At 42.5% G+C, this 10,928-nt stretch overlaps 1 protein-coding gene across 1 annotated transcript in view; it reads left to right on the forward strand.

Annotated features, from left to right (window-relative positions):
* Positions 1-9,704, forward strand: part of OCA2 (OCA2 melanosomal transmembrane protein) — a 361,910-nt gene extending 352,206 nt beyond the window's left edge. The window contains exons 23-24 of the mRNA XM_040227913.1: positions 7,903-7,996; positions 8,968-9,704. Coding sequence (XP_040083847.1) covers positions 7,903-7,996; positions 8,968-9,052 — 179 coding nt within the window. The 3' untranslated portion in view covers positions 9,053-9,704. The remainder of the gene's footprint in view (positions 1-7,902; positions 7,997-8,967) is intronic.
* The last annotated feature ends 1,224 nt before the right edge of the window (positions 9,705-10,928 follow it).

Raw genomic sequence — 10,928 nt, forward strand, 5'->3', positions numbered from 1 at the left:
CCCTAGAAAGAGCTCAGCTGTTAAAGCTCCCACCAAGTTGCAGGCAGTAACCTGTAACTGCTCATAGCCTGGAGGTAGCTGCAACATCTGGGATCAGGACCACATCCATGGTGTTTTTTCTGCTGCCTCTAGCACCCCTCCTGGCTTTGTCAATGGTAGTCATGTCTATTTCCTCAGCCTTGTTTTAGTAGCCCTCTCAGTGCATCCTCATAGCCGCTAGCCCCCTACCTCTTCCTGGGATCTTCACTGCAGCCTCTGGCCCCAGACCCACCCTCTGCTGCAGGTCAAGCTTGCTAGCCACTCATCCTGGACCGCTGTCCTCACCCTCTGGTCTGGGCTGAGGCTCGTGAGCTGCTTATGGGCTGAGAAGCTCTGTTGGGCAGCTTTCTGTGTATTTTGCCTTCTGAACCCCACTGTTGCATGGCACTCTGAGGTTCCACAGCTCCCCCTTGGTCCCACCTGAAAGGGGATTTCCTAGTGTGTGGAAACTTTTCCTCCTTCATGACTCCTTCCCTCCCTAGGAGCACAAACTCCTGTCCTGAAGTCCTCTATCTTTCTTTTTTAAATGTGTTTCCTTTATCCTACCTCATTTCAGGGAAATTAGCTTGCCTTTCTGGAGGCCCGGGGTCTTCTGTGGTCATTGAGAAGTTGCTCTGTAGGAGTTGTTCCATATTTTTTTTTTAAATGTATTTGTGGAGAGCAGGCAATCTCTGCCATCTTCTCTGCCCCGTCTTTTTTTAGCTTAAAAAAATTTTTTTTTTTATTAACGTATAGTTGATTTGGTTGATTTCTTTGATGATCCATTTGTAGTTTAATAACATATGTATTGGGGCTTCGCTTGTAGCTCAGCCAGTAAAAAATCTGCCTGCAGTACAGGAGGCCCAGGTTCGATCCCTGGGTTGGGAAGATCCCCTGGAGAAGGAAATGGCAACACACTCCAGTATCCTTGCCTGAAAAATCTCATGGACACAGGAGCCTGGTGGACTTCAGTCCATGGAGTCTCCAAGAGTCAGGCATGACTGAGCAACTAACACTTACTTACTTAACATATGTATAGCCTCAAAGTGTTTGTGTTTTTAACAGGTTTTCTCCCTTCAGTTGATTTCTGATCACATAGTGTTTTGGTCAGAGAAGATGCTCTATATGATCTCTATCTTCTTCAATTTACTAAAGATTGATCTGTGATCCAGATGATATCTATCCTGGAGAATATTTTGTGTACATTTGACTATATTTTTCTGCTTTGGATGGAATTTCCTATAAATTAAGTCTATCTATTATGTCTATCTGGTCTAATATGTCATTTAAGGCTTGAGTATTTTAAAAAATTAATTTCTCTCTCAGTGATCTGTCCCTTGAAATATGTGAAACTCTCAAATCCCCCACTATTATTGTGTTACTGTCAATTTCCCCTTTTATGACTGTTGCTGCTGCTGCTGCTGCTAAGTCGCTTCGGTCGTGTCTGCCTCTGTGCGACCCCATAGATGGCAGCCCACCAGACTCTCACAGAGTCGGACACGACTGAAGCGACTTAGCAGCAGCAGCAGCAGCAGCAACAGTCATAAAAGGGGAAATTGACAGTAACACAATAATAGTGGGGGATTTGAGAGTTTCACATATGAGTGTTTGCCTTATCTATGGATGTGCTCCTGTGTTGTGTGCATATATATTTCCCACTGTTTTATCATCTTCCTGGATTGATTCCATAATAATTATATATGTCCTCCCTGTCTCTTGTAACAGTCTTTATTTTAAAGTCTATTTTATTTTTCTGATACGAGTTTTGGTATTCCAACCTTCTTTTGATTTCCATTTGCCTGGAATATCTTTTTCCATCCCCTCACTTTCAATCTGTTTCCATAGGCCTGAAGTGTGTCTCTTGTAGATAGCCTATATAATAGTCTTTGTTATATCCCTTTAGACAGTCTTTTGGTTGGAGCATTTAATCCATTTACATTTATGGTAATTATCAATATCTATGTTCCTATTGTTATTTTCTCAATGGGTTTTGGTTTGTTTTTGTAAGTTTTTTTTTCTTCTGTTTCTTTTTTATTTTTTTTTTCTTGTGGTTTGATGACCATCTTTAGAATTGCTTTTTCCTTTATGTATGTGTTTCTACCATAGTTTTTTGTTTGCATTTCCTGTAAGATTTTGCTATAGCAGTATGTGTATACTCATATATACTCATTTCTTTTCATTCTTTTCTCTCTCTCTCTCTACACACACACGCACAGATTGGTTCCAAATTGGGAAAGGAGTGAATCAAGGCTGTATAGTGTCACATGCAGAGTACATCACATGAAATGCCAGACTGGATGAAGCACAAGTTGGAATCAAGGTTGCAGGGAGAAATGTCAATAACCTCAGATATGCAGTTGACACTACCCTTATGGCAGAAAGCAAAGAGGAACTGAAGAGCCTATTGATGAAAGTGAAAGAGGAGAAAGTAAAAGCTGGCTTAAAACTCAACATTCAGAAAACAAAGATCATGGCATCTGGTCCCATCACTGCATGGCAAATAGATGGGGAAACAATGGAAACAGTGAGAGACTATTTCTTTGGGCTCCAAAATCACTGCAGATGGTCACTGCAGCCCTGAAATTAAAAGATGCTTGCTTCTTGAAAGAAAAGCTATGACCAACCTAGACAGTATATTAAAAAGCAGAGACATTACTTTGCTGACAAATGTCCATCTAGTCAAAGCTATGGTTTTTCCAGTAGTCATGTATGGATGTGAGAGTTGTACCATAAACAAAGCTGATGGGCAAAGAATTGATGCTTTTTAACTGTGGTGCTGCAGAAGACTCTTGAGAGTCCCTTGGACTGCAAGGAGATCAAACTAGTCACTCTTAAAGAAAATCAGACCTGAATATACATTGGAGGGACTGATGCTGAAGCTGAAACTCCAATACTTGGGCCACCTGATGCGAAGAACTGACTCATTGGAAAAGACCCTGATACTGGGGAAGATTGAAGGTGGGAGGAGAAGGATACAACAGAGGATGGGATGATTCAGTGGTACCACCGACTCGATGGACATGCATTTGGGCAAGGTCTGGGAGTTGGTGATAGACAGGGAAGCCTTGGGATCACAAAGAGTTGGACATGAGGCAGTGGCACTCCACTCCAGTATTCTTGCTTGGAAAATCCCATGGATGGAGGAGCCTGGTGGGCTGCAGTCCATGGGATTTCGAAGTCGGACACGACTGAGCAACTTCACTTTCACATTTCACTCTCATGCATTGGAGAAGGAAATGGCAACCCACTCCGGTGTTCTTGTCTGGAGAATCCCAGGGACAGAAGAGCTTGGTAGGCTGCCATCTCTGGGATCGCACAGAGTCGGACACGACTGAAGTGACTTAGCAGCAGCAGCAGAGCAACTGAACTGACTGACTGATACATACATGTGTGTGTGTGTGTGTGTGTGTGTGTGTGTTTGTGTGTGTGTGTGTGTATATATATAGTTACTGGTTTCTTATTTTTAAATGCAATTCCCATTTCTTATATTTGTACTCTCTTCATAGTTCTTGGTTTTGATATTATATTTGTGTATGGCTGATTTCCAGCTTTTTGCTTTTACTGGTGAGCTTTCCTATTTGTGATTTCTTATTTCTAGTTGTGGCCCTTTTTCCCCTGCCTAGAGAAGTTCCTTGGCTTGGTGGTGCTGAATTCTCTTGGCTTCTACTTGTCTTTAAAGTTTTTTATTTCTCCCTTGAATTTGAATAATAACTTTTCTGGGTAGAATATTCTAGTGTTGTAGGTTTTTCCCTTAGTTTTTCTGAGTTTAATTAATATGTGTTCTGGTATGTTCCTCCTTGGATTTATCCTGTATCTTCATTTCCTGGTCTTGTGTGGTTTCCTTTCACATTGTATGGAATATTTGGACTATAATTTCTTCAATATTTTCTTAGGCCCTTTCTCTTTATCTTTGTCTTCTGGGATCCCTATTATTCAAACGTTGGTGAAATGCACCAAACAAACAATGTTGTATCCTCATTTCTTTTCATTCTTTTTTCTGTATTCTGTTCCATGGCAGTTATTTCCATGGAAGAGGGTCTGTTTTCCAGATGGAGTAGAAGCACTGAGACTTGTGTTCCATGTGGCTTTATTGGCCTGAAGTGTGTGCTCTATTCCTAAGGAGGTGAGCATGAAGGAAGTGAGCCCTGTATGTGCACGTCAGGTCTATATGCTACCCGTGCAGCCATTTGCAATTCTGCCAGAAGCAGCCCAAGATTGTGTCTGTTTCTCTGTTGTATTCATCCCAGACCTCTTGCTAGGCTGTTGCTGGGGGGCAAGGTTTTGTGACTGCTGGTCTTCCCTCTGGGGCCTAGGCTGCCTCTGTGGTAGGACTCTCCAGGACCTGTCTATTCCAGATCTAGCTCTAAGCTGTATTGGAGGTGGGCAGAGCTGAAGGGCTCCCACTGGGAAAGGAATTACTTTGTATCACACCCTAGGGACTCTCTATGATAGATAAGTGATTCTGTGATGCCACCAACCAGCTGGTTTATTCATCAACAGTCTACTGCTACCAAATTTGCCACGGTCAAGGTCACAAGGCTGCCAACACTGGAACTGTGAAGTGCTGTGAGCGTGCTGACAGTAATTTCCTGTGGGCACCTATGCTCTCACCTGCATGTGCTAATGGTGGTGCTCCTATGGCAGACTTATGCCCAGCTCTGTGTGTGTTAATGATGGGCTCTGAGTTTTGGCCTGGACTACACTCCAAGCCCTCTGGAACTAGACCATATTCTCTCTCAGGGACCTTTCATTGAAGCCTGTGTTTCATTGCCTAGCTGGGCAGGGCACATTAGAAACCCTGCCCAGTGCCTGTTTGGGGTGGGAAGTGGCATGAGGTAGCAACTAATACATGTACAGCAGCTGATACACATGCACTCCTTGCAAGTAGAGTTCATGCCCCTTCTGTCCATCTCTCTGTCTTAGAAGGCCTCTGTGAAGGAAAGGGGGAGTTCCCAGGGAGACCACCTGTGTGGACCTTTCCTCTTTCACAACTTCCTCCCAGAGGTGCCAGACTCATTCCAATACCTTTTATCCCATCCTGCTCAGTTACATGGGAATCTTTCCTGCTGCTTTGGTTGTATAAGAGATCTCATGTTAGCTTTCAGTTGGTTTTCTGTGAAATTCATTCTACATGTAAATGTATTTTTGATGTGTCTGCTGGGGGAGGTGAGTCCCATGTCCTTCTACTTCACCATTTTGATCCAAAAAGAGTATTTTTCAAATATTAATCCTTAACATGAGAGAAAGAAAGTGTTGCCTTTTATTTTTTAGAGCTCACTCAAGTTCTTGAATGTGACCCTGAATTATGTGTGAAATTCTGTTTTGTCCAGAAGGAGAGTTCTCAATGTTAAATCCTGGACTAGCAATGTTTGGGATGCAGAGCAGATGCTACTCAGCTATTGAGGTGTGTGCTCTGCGATGGAGGCTGGCAGGGCCCTCTGAGGAACATTTGCATGTCAGCATGTTGCTTCTCTGTGCCTCACTTTCTTCATGGGGACACTGAGGACCTCAGTGCTCAGCCCCTTGAGCATTTTCTCTCTGCCTGTCTGATCTCAAGCCTGCTGCACATCTCCTACATTGTGCCGTGTCTTTGGTAACAGGCTCCCTGTGAGCCTCTGAAGGATATGAGCTGATTTCCATGCGGAATGACTTGCTAGGGTGAGAAGGAAAGCCTGCCTAGGGTTAGGCAGGTAGGAAGAAGCTAATGGAAGTCTGGGGTAGGGGGAAGGTGGGAGCTGAGGCAGATCTCAGAACTGAGATGCAAATCCAGACTCAGTTCTGGTCATAAAAAATAGATAAACTTTGGGGACTTTTAGGATGGGTCTGCTTCCAAACTCATTCAGGTTGTTGGCAGAATCCAGTTCCTTGGAGGTGTAAGACTGAATATCCTGTCCCTTGCTGGCTGTCAGCTGAGGCTGCCCTTAGCTCCTAGAGGCCTCTCTGGTTATGGCCCTTGGACCTAAATCTCAGAACCAGCAATGTTATATGGAAGTCTCATGGTGGGAATTCTTCCACCCCCTTGGATCTCTCAAGCTCTCTATCCTGGGCTTTCTCCAGCTCTCCTCTGGGACAGCTCCCTGGAGTCTCCAGGATCTCTATGACTCTCCCTCTGAGGCTTCTTTTCTGCTTCTAGCTTGAGAAAGTTTCCTACTTTTAAGGGTTCATGTGAGTCAGTTGTGCCCACTCAGATAACTGAGAGTAATCCCGCATCTCAAGATCTATAACCTGAAATACTTCTGTGAAGACCTTCTTGCCATACATCGTAACATAATGACATAAGCACATGTTCTGAGGACTAAGGTGTAGGCTTCTCTATGGGGCTAGGGGGTATCATCATTTTACTGCCTGGAACAAGGCAACATCTTATAGTCTGGACTGTCCACCAACCAGGGTCTATGCCTCCTTTGTTGCCACTCTAAAATCTGTCCTGCCCAAGCTGTTTGAATGTTGATCTGCCATGCCCTTCCCTGCTATGGGGCAGCTATCCCTCTCCCCTTGGTGATGGGCTTGCCCCTCCTGACCTCTCACCTCTATTACACCCTTCCTAAAATTCTGGATGGGTTCATACACTTTTAATTACACTGAGGAACAGGAGGATTGTCATGAAATGGACCATCAGAAACACAGTGAGCACAGCGGACTGGGGCTTGGGTTTGTGGGGTTCAGAGCTCTGAGGAGACCCTGAAGATTTTTATCAAGCTCTTAAGATCCAAAGTCTTATATTATTGACATGTCAAATATATTTCATCCTTAGATAAAGCATGTAAATGGATGTGGTGTGCTATTTCAGGAGTTTTCACGGAAACTAGGTTGAACTCTTATATGGAATAAAAGCAGGAAGAGTGAAGTAAAACTTTGTTAGCCTTTCCCCTGCCTGCCTATGGACCTGGTAGTTGTGTTGGATGCCTATGTATTTCAGGACTGTGTAAGGACTAAGTGGAGGGGGGGCAGGATAAACCTCATAAGTGACACAGCTTATTATTTATTCCTTACTTCTCTGCATCCTCCGTATTCCAGTGTGGAGTTCTGGGCCAACATAGCACCTTGGGGCACAGCTTTCTTGATCCTCACCCTCCTGCTCTGCTGTCCAGTATTAAAAAGTCATCCCTCAGGCCAATAAAGGCTGTTGGCAGTTGCAGATTTGTGTCTCACAATTCAGTCCTCAGCGATGCACAATACCAGAACTAAACTAACTTGGCTAAGCCTGGGTTCTGCACCCATCCCCAAACACTGACCTCTGTGGTTAGTGGATAAAAGATCCCAAAGGGCTTCACCCAGTAGATTCTACCCTTCCATGATCCCATCTCTCTGTTAGGTGTCAGGCTTGAGTCACATCCCTCACTGAGGCCACACTTGTGTATATGTGTGCACGTTAGTCTTCCTGAAGATCATACATTCTGTCAAAAAGGCCCACCCAGCGAAGCATTATATTATCCTGGTTGCTTGCATCCATCTTTCCATACACACAAAGGATTTCCTGGTACATGCCCTGACCTGGAGTCCTAAAGGTGGTGGTTTTTCATTTGAGATGAGAACCTCCTTGCATTTCTCATGTTGAATCCACTTGCATTTCCTCTGAAAGATATATGCCACCACAGCATGGTGACTTGCTAGTTCTCCTTAGCATTTCTTCTTTCCTATCACATCCAACAACAATAGTCCTATTCAAAAATGAATACTTGCAAGTAATGAATTTATCTTCTGTTTGCTGGTATTTTTTCTGTTCCCTGCAGATATTCGCACAAGCAATCACTTTCATAATAAACTGTAATCATCAAATCAAAAGCCTGTGAGATGGTTCAAGTATTACAGAACAAAAGAGAATAGAAGTCTACCTCCAAGATGAACTGAGATTTTATTTTAATTTTTGAATTTTGATTCTAGGTAACGGGACACTGATTGGAGCATCAGCAAATGTGGTTTGTGCAGGAATTGCAGAGAAGCATGGATATGGATTCTCTTTCATGGAATTTTTCAGGTACTTAAAAAATTGGGGCTGATGCACTGGGATGATCCAGAGGGATGGTACGGGGAGGGAGGAAGGAAGGGGGTTCAGGATGGGGAACACGTGTATACCTGTGGCAGATTCATGTTGATGTATGGCAAAACCAATACAATATTGTAAAGTAATTAGCCTCCAATTAAAATAAATAAATTTATATTAAAAAATAAAAACTATAAAACAGAAAAAAATAAAAAATAAAACTTACACTCAATAAAAAAATAAATTTTCTATATAGTCTAAATTTATTAGTTCCTAAGCTTAAATAATTAAAAATAAGCCACACATATTTAATATAAGTATGTTTTAATAATCAGCAAGACGTTGATATTTTATGTTGTTTTGAACATTCCAATGGGGATTTGTGCCTTGACTGTCCAGGATGAGGGTGCATAATGAGAGTTTGACATCCTGCATGGTATTACCTAGTGAAAAAATTCATGATAGAAAGGATCCAGGAAAATTGAAGACTGGGGGCAGCCTGGGAGCAGGTGCCTCTCAGGAGTATAGCACAGAGAGGAGTCCTTGGATGGGGGAGTGCAGCTGATGCCAGCTCCTGCAAAGGAGAATCTGCTCTGAGGGAGCTAGGCTTGCTCTGGGGCCCCAGCCCTTGCATGCTTGTTTTTTAATGGCACCACTGCAATTTGGATGCAGGAACTGGGTAAAATAGTCTTTGGTGGTGCCTGTAAAATAATGCTGCCAAAATGAACTGAAATTTATTTGGGGGATACAGTGGTGGTTATCTCATGGAGGCATGCATCCACATCATCTAGGCTGAACCCAACTTTTGATTTCTAGAAATAAGAGACAATTACCTTTATAGATATATAAAGCTCTCAAGGCCACATTCTTTTGCAATAACATAATTATAAATTCAGATCTCACTAAATTATAAATTCAGTATTCTCCAGACACCAGATGCCATAATCCACTTCTCTGTGTTTCAGGCTGGGCTTTCCAATGATGGTTGTCTCCTGCATGGTTGGGATGTGTTACCTCCTTGTTGCTCATATCGTGATGGGATGGAATTAGTAGATAACAATGTATGAAGACTAAGGGAAACTTGACCCATCATCAATGTCAGTAGAAAAATGCCGCAAAACCACTTTTTGGAGAAAAAAAGGTGCTTACCATGGGGGTGCTCTGGAATGGAGACCTTTGCTATCCACATTCTTATTTGAGTGAAGCTGGCAAACTGATAAATACGAGATAACTTACCCAAGATTCTACTATAGGAAAATGTGTATATTTCAATATATATCTTGCTCTGTTCTATAGGAAAAGACACAAAAGGCTTGTATTGTTTAAATGTCACTTCTTCTGAGGTGACTGTTTTCCTTCATGTAATCACTTTTTATGTTAAAATAATAAGAATTCAAATTGTGTATACTCTGAATGCATACCCTTCTTGGGAAGGGCATACAACTTGGAAGGAAACATTAAATGTATTTAAAACATACTGCCCCTTGAGAAAAGGTCTTAGAATTTGTTAGTCTCTTACTTTTCAGTAGAGAAACTATTGATGTTGTCCATATAGGTCCGCTCCTGTGGATACAGCAGGACGAGTAGAAGGAAAGTAGTTCTGAATGGGCAGATGGAAGATACTTAGCTCTGTCCATCATTTTTGTTCTTCAGCAAGTGAAAAAAATGTTCATGTCTGCAATAAAAGAAACAATGAAAGTTCCACCAGATTTTCTATCAAGTTTGTCAATTCTCCTGATACTGTCTCCAGAATTAATAGGTAAACGATCCAGTACCTATTAAATCCTGTTTCATCATGATAGAAAGAGACAGCACTGAAGGAACAAATGGCTTTTCTATGAATGTTGAAACGACAGAGTTAAACATTGTTCTGATGCCTCATGCGTAAACCCTGAAGGTCCAAGGACGATGGGGACACACTTTTACTGTCTGAATTCAAGATAAAGAGTGTTCTTCTCCTGCATATGAAGATCATGTCCTTCTTGAGTTGCATTAGTAGCTATGTACAGGTTTGAAAGTCACCTCTATCCAGATTAAGGCCATGTGCAGGCAAGGGTGGAGGGACAGGTGGCCAAGCAACAGACACAACTAACATGGGAATTGGAACCACTTCCTCTTGCAATTTGTGTGTGCCTTCCAGATCTTGGGCCCCAGTCTCCTAAACACCACATAACAGAAGACAATGTGCATGCCTAACTTTCTGGATCAGTTGGTTAGAGGATATTTGGTTTACAGCACACAGTTCAACTTTGCCTGGTGGCAATGTTTCCCACAATAAGGTCTTCAAACTGTAGCAGGGCCCAGTAGCACCCAAGAGCTGCCTTTACAATGAAGACTAGTAGTCAGAATGGGAGCGTGTGGACCTTATCCAGCCATTCATGCTCTGCATTGTGATTTCCCCAAGGAGGTCAGCCAGAGACACTGGGACTCCTTCAGTGTGCTATGCCATTGCAAAAGGCCCAGTTGACAAGGCAGATTGCTTGACAGCTTGGCCTGCTGAAAGGCCTTCATTTCCTTGAGTGTTCCTCAACATTTGCAGCTTCAGGAAGTCATCTGGTAATGGGTTGGAGTAGCTTCTCCAATGTGTTATATGTTTCCTACAAGATTGAAAGTGGACCTCCAAGAATTGTACTTTTAAATTTTTGTGTGTGATTAGTGCAATAATTTGTCTCTCACTTTGCAGGGTAATTTTAAGTCACTGATTGGTATTAGCCTTTAAATTTTCCATTGAGAAATGAAACTGAGGTGGTGTACTTTTTTGCTTTTACTATCTTGGTATGGATGAGAAGCTTCCTAATATAAAAGAGAACAATTTTGGAGAGTCTAACAGTTATTTATCATATTATCTATCCCAGAACTTATTCTGGAGCTAGGGAAATAACCTCAAATGGGTCTACTACTCCACAGAATCAAGTATTGTATGAGC

This window comes from Oryx dammah, unplaced genomic scaffold, assembly GCF_014754425.2.
Source record: "Oryx dammah isolate SB20612 unplaced genomic scaffold, SCBI_Odam_1.1 HiC_scaffold_27, whole genome shotgun sequence".
NCBI classification, from domain to species: Eukaryota; Metazoa; Chordata; class Mammalia; order Artiodactyla; family Bovidae; genus Oryx; species Oryx dammah.